General features: G+C 26.7%; 3 protein-coding genes across 4 annotated transcripts; all 3 read right to left on the bottom strand.

Annotated features, from left to right (window-relative positions):
* Window positions 1-658: 658 nt before the first annotated feature.
* LOC145829260 (uncharacterized) lies at window positions 659-13,559 on the bottom strand. 2 transcript variants are annotated; one of them, XM_082937007.1, is made up of 8 exons: window positions 13,441-13,559; window positions 12,379-12,483; window positions 11,884-12,044; window positions 10,649-11,357; window positions 8,473-8,526; window positions 7,905-7,995; window positions 1,715-1,805; window positions 659-1,360 (listed from the first exon to the last, which is right to left on the bottom strand). In XM_082937007.1, exons 1-8 carry the CDS (start codon window positions 13,529-13,531, stop codon window positions 1,337-1,339), a joined length of 1,326 nt encoding a protein of 441 aa, XP_082793133.1. In that variant the 5' UTR covers window positions 13,532-13,559; the 3' UTR covers window positions 659-1,336. The 2 variants fall into 2 exon arrangements, with proteins under 2 accessions (XP_082793133.1, XP_082793134.1); XM_082937008.1 differs by having other exon boundaries at window positions 10,649-11,354.
* On the bottom strand, window positions 13,557-16,392 carry LOC145829261 (uncharacterized). Its single transcript, XM_082937009.1, has 3 exons — window positions 15,894-16,392; window positions 14,804-14,905; window positions 13,557-14,334 (listed from the first exon to the last, which is right to left on the bottom strand). Exons 1-3 carry the CDS (start codon window positions 15,982-15,984, stop codon window positions 14,165-14,167), a joined length of 363 nt encoding a protein of 120 aa, XP_082793135.1. The 5' UTR covers window positions 15,985-16,392; the 3' UTR covers window positions 13,557-14,164.
* LOC145829262 (uncharacterized) lies at window positions 16,386-17,696 on the bottom strand. Its single transcript, XM_082937010.1, has 3 exons — window positions 17,581-17,696; window positions 17,052-17,150; window positions 16,386-16,722 (listed from the first exon to the last, which is right to left on the bottom strand). The coding sequence occupies exons 1-3, from the start codon at window positions 17,669-17,671 to the stop codon at window positions 16,565-16,567; spliced, it is 348 nt and encodes a 115-aa protein (XP_082793136.1). The 5' UTR covers window positions 17,672-17,696; the 3' UTR covers window positions 16,386-16,564.
* Window positions 17,697-21,054: the final 3,358 nt, after the last annotated feature.

The raw sequence follows: 21,054 nt of genomic DNA, 5'->3' as shown, positions 1-21,054 counted from the left end.
TACTTTGAAAAAGGAAAGTAATAACTAGGTTAAAGTTTTAGCTTTTAGCAGCAAATGACTAACTTGATACACAAAGTTTGTGATATAAAAGATGGAAGTTTCAACATTTAAGTTTTTTAGAAAAGCTGAATACACCAGTGTGACTTCCTTAACTTTAGTTGCAACTTCATGATAAATAAAATTTAAACAACCAGCTAACTTTGTGAAATAAAATCACGTTTATTGAAATAAAGTTATTTCATACTGCACGAATTTTACAATACGTTATTAAACAAGAAATTTTTAAACTTCAATAGTTTTTTTCAAGTTGGATATTTTTTCTTCTACTTTTTATATTGTCTGTGAAGTAGATCATGTTTTAAATACGAAAAAGTAGTAAGCTACTAGGTAAGTTAAATATATACATTGGAGTATTTTCTTAAATGTTTTAAATTAAACAAAACTTTTTATTAACAGTTTTGAGTATTATTTTCATCAATAGTATTAAAAATGTTTATAGATTATTTTCTCAATCTAGTAGTAGCTATGCAGAAACTTACTTTACTTTAACAAACTGAAATATGTGCATCATATTTTTTAAAAGTTTTATTTTATCTAAATACCATTCACAATGAACTAAAACCTTTAAGTTATAAAAAAAGAAGCTTTTTAAGCTCGACATAAATTGAAAAATTAGACAGAAAAACGAAATTATTTAAATATTTTTAAACATAAACTGTATTGGTTAACATACATTAAAAAAGAGAAAACTAAAAAGTTTGTGTAATCTGTTTATGTAAATAAAAAATAGTCTTGTTAGAGATTTGAAGTTTATCAACAAAAACACAAAGTCTTGGTGCATATTTACTTTTGATTATAGTTAGTTGTAACCAGTTCATTATTAAGTTAGTTTTAAATACTTTAATTATAAAAATTAACATAAACAAACTATGTAGATTTTAACTTATATACGACATTATGGAAGGTGTTTACTTATGAGATAGGCAATTGTTTAAGAAGTTGACTAAAGTAAATTTTATTTTTATATTTTTACAAACAAATTACCAAAAACTTAAAACGGATTATGCTAATGAGAAACGTTTTAAAGCTCAACAAGGAAGCTTCACAGAAAGGAACAAAAACAAAAACATATAATCAGCAAAACGGTTAGAAGGGTAGAAGCCTAATCAGGGGAGTTGTAAAAGCATCTCTTAATAGCAGCGCGGGTATAAATTATTAAAAGTTCAAACGTTGTTACGACGTCGCACCGGTTTATGACGTCAGAAATACTTGTTCGGAATGCTACGGTGTTTTGGTGGCGGTGACGTCATCGTCTCACGGCCGTTTTGTGACGTCATTATGCCACGTTGTCCACTGAAGTCTGTTGAAAAAAAGATCATTATGCATACAAAATAATCAAAAAATCAAAACAAAGTAGAAAGTGTAACAGCAGAACTTTCGGTACAAAAATGTCACTTCAACTTTAGAATTAAGGTTGTAACTTTTAGAGTTTAATTTAGGACACAACCTCAAGTTTGAAAGTTGCTGTTTGATAACTGCTTTTGTCTCAAATTTATAACTTTACCTAACTTTACAGAATAAATAGTTGTTTTTGGGTGGAAAACTTATCTACAGTGTTTTTTAAATATTTATTGAATGTTTCTAAAAAACTAAAATTTTTCATAAATTTTTCTTCTACATATACAACACTCATTAAATGTTTTTATTTACTTACAATTTTTTCATGGCTGTTCGCTTTGACGCCGTCCAAATCAATTTTCAGACCTTTTTCTTCCCTGCCGGCCAAATACTCGTCACGGTGAAGTCTGTAAGGTGTAATAAAAACATAAATAAAAACATACTTTATTATATGTGCTAATTATGTTAGCAATACAGTTAGAAGTGGTTATGAAATGCCTGCCAAATATTCATTGTAGTGAAGTCTGTTAAGTTTATAATATTTACAAATTGAAGATATGTTCTTAATCATAACTGCTTTTTACTTTAGCAGTAAAGCCAAAAAGACTTGTGTATGTTTTTTTACAGCTGTATTAGGTTTTAATAGTAGTAAAACTGATAAATAGTAAAACTGATTTTTATTATTTGTGATAAAAAGTTTTATTAAAAAGTAACAATCACACTTTAAATAAGTAAATTGAAATGTTAAGTCTAGTGTAACAAAACAATAACTGTAACATTTATTTTTGTAATGGTGTGTTTTGTTGAACAACATTTGAAGATTAATGTGCTTCACAGAGCATATTTGAAATTTTTAGCTGATAGGTTTTATAAATCCTTTGTTATCTACAAAATAAATAACTAAGTTGTTAAGTTATAATTTATGCATTAAATTGATTTTTAAACAAAAAGTTATAGCAACAGAAAACAGCTTTTTGTAGAAACAGAGGATTTATAAAAATCTATCAGCTAAAAATTTTAAATATGCTCTGTTCAAATGATAAACTTTAGTCACAAAACTTTTATATGTCTTTGCTTTAGTTTTTTATATTTTATTCAATTTTTTGTCTATGGTTTTTATATTTAACTTTATAAGTTATCAATCGAAAAAATATTACTAAAACTTGAATAAAGTGCTTAAATAAAGCTTTTACTTTGAAAATATACAATTTCTAAAAATAAACTTAACTAGCAAATAACAATAACAAAGTTGTTCAAACTCATATTAAGCAATATATTGTTTAACAACAATATCAGTTTAAACATTTTTCACAATCAATGTTAATTCAATTTTATTATTCCTTTGAAAATATTTTCATTTTAATCTGAATTTTGCAACAATGAGGAATTAGATCAAAGCTTTATTGTTTAAATTCTAAATCAGTCTATTTTTAACTGTACTAATGCACAAAATAGTATTAGATACTAGTCGTTTAATTTATAACTTGCTTAATTTATTAACTGTTTATACATTAAATAAATAAACTTAAAATTTAATTTAAACTGTTTTATAAATGCTGAAAGTAGTTAAGTTTAAAAAAAAAGTGTTTTTTAAAAACAAAAAGTTTATGTTTTGGTAATTTAAAACTACTTATAATACAAAACCAAAATATGTGCATATATATGTTTTAATAAATAACAGAAAAAGAATTGGCTAGAAACTGTTAAGTGCAAATTGTTGAGACTTTTTTATCAATTTTTTATTTTATTTTTCTTAACATAGTCAAATTGTTAATAAGTAACATAATGTGTTATTTAATTTGAATTTATTTTTTTAACTTTTAACTGTTACACTTTAATCAAAATAGCGTTTGACCTCAGCAGCTACAACTTTTTATCTATTTTTGTGCGGAATTTTTTAAACATATTTAGATAAAACATATGTAAACTGTATATTTTGTTCTTGAAAACAAACGTACGATAATTCAACTTAAATTATTCAAGCCATATGGAAAATTTAGCTTTAACATCGGTAATGCGTTTTAAGCTGATGAGAATTGTCTAAAATATAATTAAAAATAGTATGTTTATTGCTTAAAATTACTAGTTTTAGATAGCATGTACTAATTTTTTATTTGTCACGTCTCATTTGTCTGAAATTTTCATAAATTGTTCTAAACTAAGTAATTTTTTGAGAAAAATTAAAGTTTTTGGAAATTTTCATTAAGTTCAATTAGTTGAAATCCGGCAACTAATATTTCGTTGTTAAGTTTTTTATCTATTTTTACTAAACTGATAAAATATAATATAAACTACAAAGATTGAAAACTTTATCTGCTTTTTTAACGTACAGTCGGTTGTTAACAGCCTATTTTGATTATCATTAACAAAAAAACAGAAACAAAGCTCATAAAAACTATAGTTATCAAAAGATATATTATATATACAATTTTATATAAATTTTGTATAGTTTTTTATTGACTTTTTAAAAACTTCTTAAAGTATAAATAAACAAACATTTTTTGATAATTGCAAAGTTTACAGAAAATCTTTGTCGATATTGTGTAAGAATAAAATCAAACTAAAAAAACTCTTTTTAAACAAAACAATAAAATCATTTGTTCAAAAATTTCTTTATGCAGGAGAAATACAAAGTTATCAAACAGATTTTTAAAAAGATTTATGTAATTGTTTTTAATCTTTTTTTTTTAATTATAATAAAATGAAACATTATAAATTTTAACAGTTGCAAAATTTACAGGAAACTTTGTTGGAAGCTTTTTTGATATTGTTTATTTGAAAAAAAACTCTTACATAAGAAAATGATTTAAGTCATTTGTTTGAAAATTTCGTTATACTAGGAACCAGGAAATATTACTAATCCAAAAGATATAATAAATATTACTATTTCAAAAGATATACGTTTGCGGTTGAAACAAAGAAATATTTCGCAATATGAGTAATATTTTGAAATTTGTGGTTATTGTTATTTGAAACTTTTGTAATTTTTTTTCTAACTTTGTAGTCATGTATAATTCTTAACGTGTTTGTTTTTTTACGTGTTATTGTTTTATGTTGTATGATTCTAATATGTGAACTCTTTTTATTTAATCTTCTCTGTAGATGATGAATATTAGTTTTATTTTTAAAATGAAAACTATAATAAAAACACAGTTGTTTTGTTTATAAAACTTTTAAACTGCTTTCTCCTATAAACTTTTAAAATGTAATTTGTAAGCTAATGAAGTAAAACTTTTTTTTTTCTATAAATTTTACAAGACTGTTCCAAAATAATTTAAAACTTTATTTGATAATCCGTTGATCAAAATAAATTACGAGATTGTACATTTTTCGTTTAAAACATCTATGATCTTTTTAAATCACACTAAATTTTATTCATGACATAAAAATCCTCATGTTGACAGTATTATTGCATTTGAAAATAAAACCTAGATGAAAAACTGATCCCAGAGCATACTAGTAATAATTTCATAATAGTTACAAAATATTTTATTCAACCATGTTGTGTTTAATTTTTCCAACGTTTTTTAAGCCAAATATAATCACTGAAACCTTGTATGCGAAAAACAATTCCTATTACAAGATATGACGTCAAATAGTTTTAGTGAGAAAACTTTTTAAAATTAGTTCATAATAAAAATTTAACTTAAACGAAGTCTATTGTCACGAAAAATGACGTAGAAGCCTCTCCTTAAAACATCACAAACTCCTCACAAATGTATTCAGACTACCAACACCAGGGGCGTCGCGTGGGGTGTTGCACTGCCGCAACTGCACCACCTTGAAATTTTGTAAAAAAAAAAGTATCTGTAGCGTTTTCGTTATTTTTTAGAACGAAATCTCTTTAAAAACTTCAATTTTGAAAACGACCATTTTGCCCACTTCACTGCCGCAAACTCTTAGCTGACTGCCGCAAATGAACTCAAAAAAGCAAAATTTCTTCAAGAATTACCGCAAAATCAATATCTTGCGGTAAGTAAACTAAATTTAAAATTCCCTAAAACAGGACATGCTTAAGTATCATCTACAAGCTATTGTAAACATGAAATAAAAACAAAGCTAAGCTACTGCAAAGGATTAAACTTGAGTTTATGTACCCACATGATTTTTTAAATTTAACAGATCACTTCTATTAAAACTGGACAATAAAAGAACAAAACTTGTCATGAATGAAATATTTAAAGAAAAAAAAGATAAGAACCTTAAATCACTAAAGTCTAAGAAATTCGACTTTTTATTTTAATTTGCATACATAAACTTAATTATAACTGATTATTGTTATCATAAAATTAATAAAATATTTAATTAAATTATTTTTAAATGTAAAATTTAAGTTCTGAAAAAAAAAAAGTTTAATATAAACTTCTAGTTCACTCTTACAGAAAAATAATTTAGATTTATATTAAATGAAAATTAGTATTATTGAAACAGTCACATATTTAAATAAAGTAAATAGCCTTAACTTAGAAACTTAGAGTAGTTTAACATTTTAGGAAAATTTAGTCTACTTTATATGACTTTTGGTTTAATTTTTTCATAAACAAAGCAAAAGTTTTAGATAAAATTGTTGAAACATGGTTGCCTTGCCTCATAATCAGGATACCTTAGAAATGTTAAAAACTCAAGATGACCCAAGATAAATTAAAACAGACCAAATTATAAAAATATGAAGGCTGACTAAAGCAGTTTTAGTTTTTACTCTGAAAATAACAAGCTTATTTAAAATTAAAAAATAAGTGTTTTACCCCTATGGCCACATGAAAACTAACTAACCAATTTTTTACTGCTATAAGGGTTACTTGTTTAAAAATTATCTTTAAAATTCTTTAAAAATTCAAAAGCCTCACCAACTAAACTTTAAAAGTTGAGCTCCTGAGAAAAATACTGTCATCAAAATGAAAAACATATTAAAATTAAATAAAGAAAAGATACCTTTAAAAACTTTTGAATTTTAAACCTCCAAAAAAAGACATTAAAATTAGAAAAAAAGTTAATAAAAATCTTAATGTTTGTAAAAAAAAAGTGCAAAATAGTGAGGGGTAAGGGGGGGGGAAGGTTTATAGGCACTTTCTTACATGTTGTTGTTATTTTAACTTTTTCAAAAAGCTAATAGTTACTCTTTAATAAACTTGAAATTTCCAATTAAACTTTTAGTTACAACCGGTCAAAGCCAGAGAGTACAATGATTTATTATACAAGGAGCAAATCAAAACAGCAAAAGAATACAATTTTACTAAAAACCTATATTCTCCATCATTCTTAAAGCAATTTTTATCAAACTTTTTCATCCTAAGTTTTATAAAATTTGTTTACTTTTGTTAAAAAGAAATTTAAATTTTTAAGTATCAATATATATTTTTATATATACAAAAAAAAACTTTTTTTTCTTAGTGTTTCAAATATCTATTTCAGCAATTTGTTTTTTTTATAAAAGAAACATCTAAAGATTTTGAGACAAACTTATAAAAAAAAAATATGGTTTTAGTGATTTGATTTATTTGTTGTTTGAGTTTATATTATATTAATAAGGATTCTTTTGTACCTCTGACTGTGAGTTACCATATCTCAAAAGTTAATATGAATTTTTTATATTTTTTTAAAAGATGAGTTGTAGTAAAATTAAAACTTTATAAAATAATTTCTAACAAATAATTCTAAAGTAGATGTTAAGGGCATAAAAGAGGGGGGGGTAAAACACTTTTTTTAAGCGCTGATTTAGTTTGTGCCTCCCATAAGGAACCTTTTATTGCCTTTGACCAGCTATATCTAAAAAAGTATATTGAATTTTTAAAATCTGTAAAAAGCATCTTGTAGCTTTGTAAAAACTACATAAAATAAGATCAAATTGTGAAGAAAGTGTTTCTTTTTTTGTAGTGAAGAAATTTTTTTTTGTTTGTAGACTTTTTAATTTCCTTGCCAAGTCTGATAAGACATTTATTTTTTTGTTAAGTTAAATATTAATGAAATAACCATTCTTAGTATGATGTTTAATCAAATATTTTTTAAATAAAGTTGAGGCAAAATAAAAAAAAACTATTAAAGTTGCTGTATTTTCATTATAATAACAATTTGTTTTGTCTAAATTCTTTCTACTGTTAGTTTTAACTTTAAAGCCTTCTTAAAAATCAATACTCATAAGTAAGCTAAAATTTTTTGAGTCTTTTAAATTAATTAATTTATTTTTAATATTCTTATATTTGCTTTAATTTTCAAAGTATTTACTTTTTTTTTAAGTTGTTTTCTTAAATAATTTTTTTTTTGAAGAAATAAATGTTTTATTTTTTAACAAAATTTCCCAAGTTACATTAGCAATTTAATGTAATTGTTCTAGAAAAAAGTCTTTATTTAAGATAAAAAAAGAGTTTTAAAGTTAGGGATTTTTTTTTAAATTCTGCACCACCTAAAAAAATACCACGCGACGCCACTGACCAACACTATGGTTTCTTACTTAAAAGAAATCTTAACTGTTATATGACATAACAAATAAAGTATGACGTCACAATTACCTCTTTTTGACGATGATTCCGGTGATGACGACTCCAGTCAGCAGGAAGACGACGCAAATAATGATGGTTATTTTGAACACGTTGCTGACACCTAAAAATGAAATAGCTTTATTTAATATATAATATAAAATATAAGCAAACAATGATGGTTATCTTAAACACATTGCTGACACTTTGAAAAATAATTTAAAGTTTATGTTATAAGACATAAAACATAGGTAATCGTTTAGAAATTGCTTATTCCTTGAAAAAGTAACATATATTTAAACATGTTTATTAAACTTAATATAAGATAAAAACGAGCATCAATGATTATTTTAAGCACTTTGATTACTCCTTGAAAAATAAAAGTGTTATAATAAAAGATGTTGCACAAAACAATGATGATAACTTTGAATACGTTGCTAAAACCTTGAAAAATAGTAATAAAAATGACTAAAGTTGTATGTTTTAAAATTAACAAATAATTCTATAACCTAATATTAAATAAAAATTAAAATATTTTAAGTAATTTTAATAAACAATACATTAAATTACTAACTTCACCAAGTAAAAACTTAATACTTACCTTGACCATCCTTTTTGTTTCCTTTATTTTCGCCTTCTACAATTGTTGGATCTTCTGCAAAACAGTAAAAACAACAAATAAAAATAACAGGTTAAACTTTTGTACACAACTATAAGTTTATAGTATACTACAAGTAAAAACTCATGGCAAGGTATTTTAGTAAAAACTCATATTTTGGTAAGAAGGCAAGTTCTTAAATTATCATAGAACATGTGTGTAATTAAACTTAAGCTGTTTAACTGTGGTTTTTGAACTTCAAGTCAAGCTCACAAATATTTTTTAGATTTAACTTGTTTTCACAACAGTACTAATTAAGTTATGCACGAAGTTAGATTAAAAAACAAAAAAGTTTCAATCTAAGCAGTCAGTATAGTTGTTATAAAACTAAGTAAATAGTTCTACTATTTGTGAAATTTGTTTATTTTTATAAAAACATATAAATAGTTTAATAATCTTCGTACTTAAAACTATTTAAAAGCAATCTAAATTTTATACACTCATTAAATATAGGTGTGCTAAATGAATATTTTATTAACGACCCAGTTTCGGTGACATAAAAGCTGCGACCTTTTAAGTAGAATAAAATATTAAACTGCCTTGAAAAGGTCGCAATTTTTTTGTCACCGAAACCGGGTCGTAAATAAAATATTTAATTAGCACACCTCTATTTAAATAAGCTCTTTACATTTTAGTATACTTAGCAATATTTTTTAATTAAGACAAATAACTATATATTAATTACATAAATAGTAACTAGTAATGGAAAAGCTCTGTTTGAGCAATAGCTACTTTAAAACGCATTAACAAGACGTTAAACTGTGTCCATGTGGTGTACGACTCGATAACCGACAAAGGTTTATCGTACACCAGTTCCTTAAAGCAATATTTTTTAACGCTTTTTATGCGGTTTAATCTATATTGCTAAAGTATAACATAAGTTTAATTAATTTTTTTTTTGAGTACACGTTGTTTGATTCAAGACAAAAGATAAAACAGAACAACTAAAATATTAAAATTTAAAAAGCATACTGTTTGGTTACTAAACTAAAACTAATTAAAACTAAAATATGTATAAGGTTTATTTAAACTACAAAGTTCGACATCTGCCTACTCAGTTTTTTTTCAATACAAAAAAGCTGACTCACTCAAAAGAACAAAGAAGCAAAAGGAAATTACTGTCATGAAGGTTTAAGTCATGCAGAAAAGTTGCAGATAGATAAATCGAAGTATTGCTAAAAGTGTCTTTTAGTTATAATGTTCTGTCCATAATTTCAATACTTGTTCGTTTATTGTTTATAACCTATTTTAAACTTTTGAATCGTTTGAAGTTTGTTTGATAAGTTGCTGTCATGAAGCTCTGAGTCTTGAAAAAAGTTGCATGTAGATAAATTAAAGTTTTACAGAAAGTTTTTTGAGATTTATTAGAAAATATTCTGCCTTCTGTTAATGGATGCTCTTAACTCATCAGATTTGTAAAACATAAAAAAATAAGTGCTTAAACTGGCTCATGGTATTAAAGACATGTTTTAAATTTAAACATGTTAACAAAGCTGTCTCAAAGTTACAAGTATTGTAAAATCTTGTAGTAGCTAGATGAACAAAAGTCTTGCAAAAAGTATTTAGCCTTTTAAAAATTGGTGCATTTTTACAGATTTTAAATATCTAAATAAATAAGTACATCAATTGGCACAGAGTGTTGAGATTATAAACTTTTAAAACCTTAAAAAATTCCAGAAAAATGTTTAAAAGAAAGTTGCTTGTCGTGATGCAAAAAGTTGCAACAGATAACTATTTTATGCATAAACTAAATACTTGTTTGTTTATTGTTGTATCTTGTTTAACTTTTTTTTTCCATTTTGTATCTTTTTAAAAACTTATATTTTGTTTTTATTTGTTTAAAATGTAAGTGTCACTAAGTTTAAAAAACATTAACTTTAAGTTGCTATAGTGATTGCTGCTTTTGTATAAGGCTAAATTGTTGTTTATGTTTTTTTTAGTTTATTTTCTCTTTTGTGTCTTGTCAAATACTTTTTAGTTATTGCTACTTAAGCTGTATTAAAGCTCGAAGTAAAACAAATAAACATATAGTAAATGTTTCAGCATCAGCATAGTACAATAAACAAAGTTAAATTAAATCAAATAAAAAAATCAAGTTTAAAAATTGATAAAAACAAACCTTCTTCAACTTCAACTACTTCCTTTCCTTCATCCGCCTTATCATCGTTGGTGTTGTCCGTCACTTTTGTCTCTTTGGTCGCCTCTTCTTCAGTTACACCTTCTTCAGTTGCAACCACCGGCGTGTCTGTTGTTGCCCTTTCTGTCTCCTCCGGTTGTCCTGCTCCGCTCGCGGTTACCTCCACGCAGTCGTCCTCGTCGTCGCAGTCGCTGGTCGCCGTGGTGACAGGAGGGTTTTGGGGGGCTTTTTTGGGTTCAGTTGTAGCTTCTCCAGGGGTTTGAGCGGTGACTTCTGGTTCTTCCGGGGTCTCAACTTTTGTTTCCTTTGCCGGGGTCTCGACGATACCAGGGTCTTGTTTTGTTTCTTTTTTGGTTTTATCTTTTTCTGTTGCTGATTGTTTAGCAGGCTCAGTAGTTTCAATTTTGGGGTTTTCCGCCGTTTTTGCTTCCTTATTTTCAATGGTTGCTTTCGGTTGTTCGGTTGCAGCTTCTGCGGTTGCCACTTCTGTGGTTTTGTCGTTTCCAGCTTCTTCGCTGACCTTGTCTTCATTTTCTGCTACGTCTTCTGGTTTATCGTCGTGAGCCGGCTCCACGCTGTTTGCAACTTCATCCGGTTTGTCTTCGGTTGTCTCTGAGATCTCGTCAGTTTTTTCAGTTGTTGTTGCAGCCGGGATCGGTTCAGTTGCGGTGTTTTTAGGGAGTGTGTCCTGCTAAATTTTTAAGTTGTTTACAGTTACAAACATAAGTGAACATCGATTAAAGCTTAAGGTACAGTTTTGTATACTTGCAAACGTCTTAATACTTGTAACAGATCAACTGAAACTTTTTTTTTAATCTAGCGTTAAAAGTACAAATAAAAGAAGCTTAAAATGCAATAAACATTATAGGTCAAGCTTTCTTGAACTCATTGTCATAGCCTCCCTCCAAGCAAAAACTAAAAGTAGTCGGTCCAAACCAGTTTATTAACGTTTTACTTTTTCGCTTACTTTAGCTATTAATCACCCACTTTGATAAAACCTGAACTATGTTGAATCCCTAAAAAGCTCTACACGAAGAATCTTTAGTTGCAAAACACTAGATGTGGTATACACGTGTAAAAACTTATTAATCCAATAGTTTTTTAAAATGTAAGCTTAAAAAGGTTTGTGCAAATAGATTTATAAAATGAATTAATTTAAAGAAAACAGCAAAAAATAACTTCCAAAACCAAAAAAAAATTAGTTTTATTAAAAAAACCTCCGTAGTTTCAGTCTCCTTTTCATCAGCCCCCTCATTGTCCTTGGCAACCTCAGTACTTTCTTTGGCAACCGGGGTCGTCGCGTTTTCCTTGGCAAGGTCATCCAAACAGGGCCCGCAGTAATTCCAAGATCTTCCAGTACTGCACCACAGGTATTCACCTGAATTTATTGATGATAATACAAAACTATGAAAACAATAAAACTGAATCTTCGCCGTATTAATTGTTTCAGTTATGTTTAAATCATAAAAATCTGGAAAAATAAAAACGTTAAATGGCACAAAATATTGGATATTTATATATATTTTTTTTATTGAATACATTCTAGCTCTGAAGGATTTGCATTAAACAGTTGTAGGTAATTCGAAGAGTAGTTGGGTTTTTATGAAATAAATATTGCAGGTTGTACATAAAGCTTTGTCATTTTTCAATAAAAAAAAAAAAACAGTTCCTAATAATAAGTAAATATACACAAGTATTTACAAGTTATTTACCTTTATAATTATCGCATCCATCGTTGTATTCTTCACCAGCATACTCGAAAGGAGTGCATGGGGTGTTGGTCAGCTCCGTCCTTGCCATGTTGTTGGACACGCAGCCTGAAAAATTATCGGTTTAGGGAAATTCCCTGGAATGAAAGTATTGGAAAAATTTTGTGGACAAGTAAAGATGAGAAGATGATTTAAAACAAAAATATTGATGAGAGCTAGAAAAAGTTTGTTTTCATCGTGAAACACAATGCTATTCTAAGATTATTTTTTTGAATAGAGTTAGTCTAATAAAGGCTTAAGTAATTTGTCTGAACAAAAAAAAATTATTGATATTTTTGGTCTTAGTTGAGGTTTTCTATTTTTGACAAGTAGAATTCTTTAAATAAGTTTGATATTTAGTTTAGGTCACCGCTTCCCAAATTAATCCACGAAATCATCCCCTTGGCATAAGTTTAAAAAATAATTGTTTCCATTATTAGATTGCATTTAAACTTTCACCCCTTACTGGCATCCTCCATTTTATAAAACCCCGGTTTAGGTAACTACCCTTAAATAGGTTGTACTAGAAACTTTTTGTACGTCAATTGTACTTGAAAATGTAACTAACTTTAAAAATTTAAATTATTCAGCTTTTTTATTAACATTCAGGTAAATTATATAAATTGAATACGTCAGTAAGTTATACTTTCTGTGTTTACTGTTTCTTAAAGCTAACTGATTTATTCTTTGCTTTGTTGCCGTTTAAGATTTTCATGACGTCATAAAGATTTTTCAAAGGAACTAGTCTTTATTGTGGTAGTTTAATCACAAAATGTTTTTATAACAAAAGTTGCTTGTCACATTTAGTTTTAGTCACTATGGATGCTAAAACATTATCTGACAAAAAACTACCAAATAAGTTTAGTTTTTTTCAGTAAAACTTCACAAAAAAGAATCTTTTAATTCTCAACAAATAAAAAGCATTACTAATATAAACTTATATAAGTAAAAAACAAATACAACGACTAAATATAATACAGTATATGCTTGTATTTAAAATGTAAGTTTCAAAACAACAAAACTAACCTCTTTTTATTTTGGGCAAATCAGACGAACTGGCAACTGATAATGTGGCAACCAACAAAATGAAAAATAAAAACAAACTTCCAAAATTCATATTTCTAATTTAAAAGTTCTGAAAAAACATATTTCAAGGTTGTGGTGATATGATTGTGTGTTTTGAAATGATTTTGTTGAAATACAATCAAGTATGATTTTTTACGAAAAAAACTATAATCTGTTGTTGAAGTTTTAAATTAAAACCTTATTTTTTGCAGTTGGATTACTTACATTACAGTCTCAGACTTTAGAAAATAAAAAATTATTACAAACAAGGCAAGGTTCATAAAAAAACTTTTTCAACTTTAGCTAAATCAGTGTGGCATGTGAAAAGAATAAAATTGACATTGTCTTTAGTAAAGTATCCAAAGCATCGTTACAATTTCTATCAGAGTCTAGTCTTATTTCTCAAACTTTATATTTTACGATATTTTAACTTTGACAAATTTTGTTTCCGAAAAAACTTTGTATTAAGTACAAAAAAATCTCAAAAGTATAAATTTAAAAAGTTTTCAAAAGTTTGAAAAAAAGAGACCTACACAAAATCAAACAAATGAAAAGTGACATTAAATTGACTAAAAAAATGTTTAGATTAAGTCTAAAGGCTGTAAAAATGAATAATGAAACACAAAATCATGATTTTTATAAGTGTTAATAAGAAACAGAAGAAATGTTTTTCAGCAACAGCAGTTCAGTGTTGATAATCGAACTCAGAGTCGAAATCTGCTTCAACTTCAGGTCGATCAGTGACGTCATCATTCGTTCCCTTGGTAACAGGGTCACTAGTTTCCTTAGCAACGTCATCCAAACAGGGGCCGCAGTAAGTCCAAGAACTTCCGGTACTGCACCACAGGAAGTTACCTGAATTTATTATTGTTAATCAGTACATATATATATATATATAGAAAATAAGGTGATTTTTTAAGCTTAATCACTTTCTACAGAGCCTACTTGAAGGGTTTTTAAATAATTTATTAGGAAAATGCGATTTTAAAAATTCCAGAACATATGTTTCATAGAGACAACAAAGATTGCCTTTAATTTTCAGCTGGTTCAATTTAAAATAAAAAGCGGTTTGGTAAACAGAGATGCAAAATTTATACAAAAAAACAAAAAAAAAGACGTAAAATTGAATATATATATGTAGTTAATATTATAAATAAGTACCGTAATAAGTGTTTTAATTATTTCAAAAATATTTAGCCTTCTTCCAATCGATGCCATCCCTTTCCCGGGTCTTAAAAATAAGCATTAATTGGTACAGGATAATAAAATAAATAAAACCTATTTATACTAGTTAATATATACTTACAAGCAGTCGTTTACTTACCATCATAATCATCGCATCCGTCGTTGTATTCTACACCAGCGTACTTGAAAGGCGTGCACGGGGTGTTGCTCAGCTCCGTTCTTGCCCTGTTGGACGTGCAGCCTGAAAAATGTATTGGTTTAGGGGAATCCCAGCAGTATTTTTTCTTCAATTTTTATAATCTAAAGGTCAGGCGCTTTGTTAGTTGATCAACAGCTCATAAACTTCCTGTGAATGTACGACCTGCAGTTATCAAAAGAGCATAGTTTTTCGGAATGTCTAATTCGTTTTTGTGGTATGAAGGGACCTGTTAAAACATCTCTGTATAGGGAAATACCCAGATTTCAAACTTGTGACTGGGTAACGGAGATCGATCTCGGCTGGTCTAAAGTTGTCTTAAAATAGTTGGTATTAAAACTTGTCAATTCTGAGAATTAGTTTGGGTCAGGGTTTCTAATAAATAGCGGTATGGCCCACCGAGGGCTATATTTGGCTGTTAAGGAGCAAATACTTGTAAGTGAGCGAAAATTTAAATAAATAATTAAGTTGTAAAAGGACGTTTACTTAAAAAAGTTATTTTTAGTTTGCAATTATAAAATGAGCTAGATTTACATACATCGTTGAATTGGGGACATCATTTCATGATTATAAAAATGTAACCTAAACTTAAGTATTAGGTTTACATTAATACTTTTTCGTAAAAACAATGTTTTAAATTTTTTGCCATTGAATCAAAAACATATTCAAGTAGTTGTTATTTTTCAGTTTTTATACTTTTAATATTTCTTCTTTATACTAACCCTTAACTCAATAGGTTTGTCACTAAATTTTAAGTTTGTGTAGATTTAGTTTACTGCTGAAACTATTTTATTTATTTTACTTATGATGTCATAAATAGTTTTAAAAGAAGTTAAATTTTCTGTGGTTCTTGAACCAAAAAAACTTAAAATCAAAGTAAATTTAGTAATTATGTGGTGTATTATTAATTTTTGTAAAACAATAACTGAAAATAAGCGAAGTAAAGTATTTATAAATTGTAGAAAGTTATAAATTAACAATAAATATCAAATGGAAACATAAATTAAATAGGTGTAAAGACAGTTTAACAAACCTCTTTTTATCTTAGGCAAATCAGAAGAACTAGCAACTGATACTGTGGCAACCAACAAGACGAAAAATAAAAACAAACTTCCAAAATTCATGTTTATAATTTAAAAGTTCTGAAAAACATATTTGAAGGTTGTCGTGATATGATTGGAACATATACAATGATTTAAAAAAATGTTATGAAGTATGAATACATAAATGAGGGTATATGAAATAAGTACATCAGCGCTTGCTTAAATTTTAAGTTAAAGCTTTTATTATTTTCAGTTTAGTTATACTACAGTCTCAAAAGTTTCTGGAAGTTACTAACAAAGTAAGCTTATATAAGAGACTTATTTAAAGCTCATCTAAAGTTCAGCGTGAAATGACAAAAAAAATTAAATGACATTTACTTTAGTAAAATTTTATTTTAACTTTTTTTGTTTATTACAAAAGATTGTTTTAATTTCGATTATTTTAGATGACTTTAGTTAACTTTAATTGACTTGTTATACTAAATAAATAAAGATCTAAATTAAACTTATTTTTTAAACATATTTTGAACTCGAGAAATTTCCAGACATTTACACATAAAAATCACAACAAGAAGGAAAAAATGTATAAAATTTATAATGATGGATGGTCAAACATAAAATCATGACTTTTTGAGTGTTTAAAAAATTTTCCAGCCTCAGTTCAGTTATGGTAATCAAATTCCGCGTCAAATTCAGGTTGCTTGGCAACGTCGTCACTCGCTTCCTTGGCAACGGGCTCAGCAGTGATGACGTCATCCAAACAGGGCCCGCAGTACGACCAGGCGGTCCTCCCTTCCACCACGCACCAAAGATAACTTCCTGATTAGTTATGACGTCAACTAATGAACGAGATATATTAATAAAACTAGCTGAGGGTTAAATAAATCAAAAGTTTTGTAATAAAAGGGTTCTATTCATACATATGAAAGTTTAAAAAGCCTAAGAAAACCAAAACATGCATTGGGACAGGATTTATATATATATATAAAGCTGTATAAAACTGTTGTTTATTATGTAATTAAATAAATGTTTAGCTCTAATTTAGCCTGCCGAGCACTATTCACCAAAAATTAAAAAAAAATATTAGTGTATATATATTTATTTAATTATTAATCTTTTAGCTAATAAAAAAATAATTGTAAATTCACCATATTCCGCACACCCGTCTTTGTATTCTGTTCCTCTATAAACGAAAGGAGTGCATGGAGTGTTTGTCAGCTTTGTCCTGTCATAATTCGTTGTGCACCCTGAAAATTAATTTTAGTAACTATAAATGTTTTTGAGTTTAAAAAGATCAGGTTTGATATAGTAAGCCAGGCATGGAAAAATCCCTATTGGACTACTGCTTTGATTCGACCCACTACTACAGATTCTTTAATTCTTCGCACAGTTGTTTACAAAAGTTGAAGTATAAATTTTTGCGATGTGCGGCATAAAAAAAAGACTTAATAGGGGAATTCCCTAAGAAGTATGCTTGTAACAAGCTTTTAACAAAAATAAAACTTGAAAAAATGTGATGGTTTATAAAGTTTAAATGAAATGTAAACTAACTAAAGCGTTTGAAAAATGCATTTTTTCAAAACTAACAAAAATATTTTGTGAAGAACTAATAAAAAGTGTACAAAAATATATGTAGTTTTGAAAACAAGCGTAAATTTTTCCAAATACAAAACCAACCTCTTTTTATCTTGGGCAGTTCAGACGAATTCGCAAGTGATGATGTGGCAATAACCAAGACGAAAAATAGAAACAAATTTCCAAAATTCATGCTTCTTATTTAATAGTTCTGAAACTAATTCAATTTGTGGTGGTATTATTGGCTTTTTTGTTAATAATTATGTTGACATATACTTTGGTGTATATCTGCAGTTGTTTTATATTTATCTAAAAAACTTATAATCTTTTAACTACTTATAATTTTATAGAATTCTAAGCTACTAAATAAATAGTGAGTATAGCTAGCTTATGAAACGAAATCTAAAAACTATTTAAATTTTATTAAAGAACATACAAAAATTTTTAATAAAGTTTTTTAATTTTAAATTAACTCAATGTTGTTTTTGTTACATTCAATCAACCGAAGTCAAATTAAATTTATTCACATCTTTATAAAGTCAATAAAAAAGCTATTCACATTTAGCATGGCACAGAAAACTGCATATTGAAGTAACTAAACTGAGCGAAACCAAATAAAAAAACTAAAACTAATCTACAAAAAAAAACTTTGCCTACTTTCATGATTTTGACTTAACTGAATATCTTTAATATCAAAATATATAGCATTACAAAGTTTAAACAAACTAAAATTTTCAAAACAAGCTTCACTAGCAGTAAGCTATATAAACTAATTTTGAAACTAATTTCAACTAATGTCTGCATCAAATAAAAAAAGCTTTTTATTGAAACAATGAGTGAAACAAATCTAACTAAAATTTGTGGAACAAATTTTTTATTAAACTTTTGACACAAATTAACATTAACTGTTTACATAATGAACAAAGTGTAACGTTATGTGCGTTGTATATTTTTCAACCAACTATTCTATGGATTATATGAAAGTGAATAGTGTTTGTTATATTTTCAACAAACTAATCTTTTTGCATTATATAAAAGTGACTTGTGTTTCTTATATTTTCAAGAAACTAATCTTATGTCATTGTATGAAAGTGAATAACGTTAGTTATATTTTTCAAGCAACTAATCTGTCTACATTATATAAAATTGAACAGTGTTTGTTATATTTTTCAACCAACTAGACTGCTTGCATTATATAAAAATGATTAGTGTTAGTTATATTTTAAATCAAATAATCTGCTCAAAGAATATAAAAAGTATGACTAGTGTTAGTTATATCGCATTGTAAAAAGGAAGTTATGTAACTTAAAATATCCGGTTACAAGGTATATGCTACTTTATAAAGTTTATTGAAACTAAACAAAAAGTTTTGGCTTTTGTTTAAGTTGAGTATAAAAGCTAAAATCGGTTTATACAAAACTAAATACTAAACAAAAAGAAAATTCTCATTTTTTAAAGCTTTTGAAAGTATAATAGATTAAATAAAACAAAGCTTCTATCCAGATTAAAAAAATAGTAAAATTTACAATAAACGAATTACCTTTTTGTAAAAATACAACTTAGACAAATTTTACATTTGTAGTTTATTTAAATCTCAACAAAAAAGCTGAAAAAATACATAAAGTATTTTTATTTGGCAAACTACAATGCTAATAGGCTATTAAAATCCCCAATACAGCTTCAAACAACAAAAACATTTTGTTTTTCAGTATTTATGAGCTAAAACAAAACGAAGCTTTTACAGAAAAAAATATTGTTGTAGACTTTTGCTGTTTGTATAATTTATGTTTTTTTTAAACTAATTAATCAAACTCTTCTATTAACCATAATTTCTGCTTAATTATTTTTATTAATAATAGCTTCATAGCTTGACATAAAAAAACTAGCAAAGCTGTTTAAACACAACCACAAGTTAATCTTTATTTCTTTAAATTTAGCAAAAAACTGTTGAATGCAAAACAAAAGTTTTGCATGTAAACATAAAAGTTACAGTATTTTGGAGGAAGCAATTGACCTTTTGAGCGGCTATATAAAAAATTTTTGAACTTAATTTTTTGTTATCTTATTTATAGCTCCTAAAAAACAAGCAAGGGAAATTTAAGCTGACCACAAAAAAATGATTAAAGTTTACCAATTTCAGCTACAGGCAAAAAAAGTATTTTTTACATATAACCAGAAGAAAACGACACTTATCAAAGTTGGCAATTAACCTTTTCAACAAGCAGAAAATAATTCCAGCTGTAATATTTTATTCTTCTTAAAACTTTTGTACCTAAAACAAACAATGAAAATTAACTGCATAAATTTCAACAACTTTATCTCTGTGAACTTTTTAATAACTTCATTTAAAGTGTAATGCAATTTTAAAAGTTCACACGATGGAATGAAAATTCAGCTATAACAATTGAGATTATTTGTTTTTTGCTTTAAGTATAGCGCAGAACTTTATAAAGTATCAAAAATTTTTAGTCCAATATAAAAGCTAGTTTTATATTTATAAGAAGTTTAAAACTTTAAAAATAATCTTATTCTAATGCTACAAATAAAAAACTTAGACAATTTGAAATACATAAAATGAGACTTGTATATTGCAAACGATTAATCTGACACGTAAACAACTTATTTGATATTTAAAACACTAGAAATTAAAATAATTAACTTAAAACATCTGAGTGTAATTTAAAAAAACAGTTTTAAATCTAACAATAAAAGGTTTACAAAAACTTAATATTAAGATTGTGAACACTTTGTCAAATATTTAAACTATTTTATCAACTTGCAAAAATGCTGACTGCAGCTGTTAATATTTTTAGCTTAGTTTGCACATTTTTTTTATCTTACTAAAACCTGACAGCTTTGACTAATTGTAAACAATGAAATTCTACAAGTCCTCTAATGTCTGTTTGCTCAATACTCGATATTTATACTGATAAAGTAAAAATTTAAATAATGCTTCAACAAGCTTGGCAAATATGTGTTTGGCAAACATTTAAACTTTATAAGTTTGTTTTGATTAGTTAGCACAAAAGTATTAAACAAAATAAACTGGTCTACGTTTATTGACAGATAAGTGCTTTAATAAACTTTAACATACAAAAATAATTTTAACTTTTTTCACATTGTTTTTCGTTGCTACATAACTTAAACTTTTTATGCTACTTTATTAAATTTTTATGTACGTAAATAGTTTGAAACTTTTCCAAAACAACTTTAAAAGTTACATCATCTTAACAACATTTTTTGGCATACACTGTTTTGCTTTTATTACTGAATATTTTTTTACTAGTTATTTCTTAAACTTTCTAATTTATAAACACTTAATTAATTATTGAAATAGATTAAACTTTATGAATATGAAAAAGTTGTAAAAATAAATCACAACAGTTATGTAAAGTTATTAAATGGTAGTCGTAGATAAATAATAAACACTTTTAAAGCTTTAAAAACAATACTTTTTATAACAATTAAGCATTACTTAAACTATCTCAACTATCAAAATTAAATAAATAAACCACTTATCGCTCGAGAAAAAATTTAAAACAAGCTTTAATTAAAATAAAGAAACAACTCAACCAA

The sequence above is a fragment of the Thalia democratica genome, chromosome 2 (assembly GCF_965202585.1).
Source record: "Thalia democratica chromosome 2, ktThaDemo2.hap1.1, whole genome shotgun sequence".
Taxonomy (NCBI): Eukaryota; Metazoa; Chordata; class Thaliacea; order Salpida; family Salpidae; genus Thalia; species Thalia democratica.
The sequence above is the reverse complement of the archived record's forward strand: the minus strand, read 5'-3'. Positions and strand labels throughout refer to the sequence as shown.

Excerpts from the sequence above, each read along its gene's own strand:
- LOC145829260 (XM_082937007.1), bottom strand. The coding sequence starts at position 13,531 with ATGAATTTTGGAAGTTTGTTTTTATTTTTCATTTTGTTGGTTGCCACA. Across the intron at positions 12,045-12,378 it reads TGGATGCGATAATTATAAAG|GTGAATACCTGTGGTGCAGT; the intron begins GTAAATAACTTG and ends CAATAAATTCAG. Across the intron at positions 11,358-11,883 it reads AGGAGACTGAAACTACGGAG|CAGGACACACTCCCTAAAAA; the intron begins GTTTTTTTAATA and ends TTAAAAATTTAG.
- LOC145829261 (XM_082937009.1), bottom strand. The coding sequence starts at position 15,984 with ATGAATTTTGGAAGTTTGTTTTTATTTTTCGTCTTGTTGGTTGCCACA. Across the intron at positions 14,906-15,893 it reads TTTGCCTAAGATAAAAAGAG|GCTGCACGTCCAACAGGGCA; the intron begins GTTTGTTAAACT and ends TACATTTTTCAG. Across the intron at positions 14,335-14,803 it reads CGGATGCGATGATTATGATG|GTAACTTCCTGTGGTGCAGT; the intron begins GTAAGTAAACGA and ends TAATAAATTCAG.
- LOC145829262 (XM_082937010.1), bottom strand. The coding sequence starts at position 17,671 with ATGAATTTTGGAAATTTGTTTCTATTTTTCGTCTTGGTTATTGCCACA. Across the intron at positions 17,151-17,580 it reads ACTGCCCAAGATAAAAAGAG|GGTGCACAACGAATTATGAC; the intron begins GTTGGTTTTGTA and ends ATTAATTTTCAG. Across the intron at positions 16,723-17,051 it reads AGACGGGTGTGCGGAATATG|GAAGTTATCTTTGGTGCGTG; the intron begins GTGAATTTACAA and ends ATAACTAATCAG.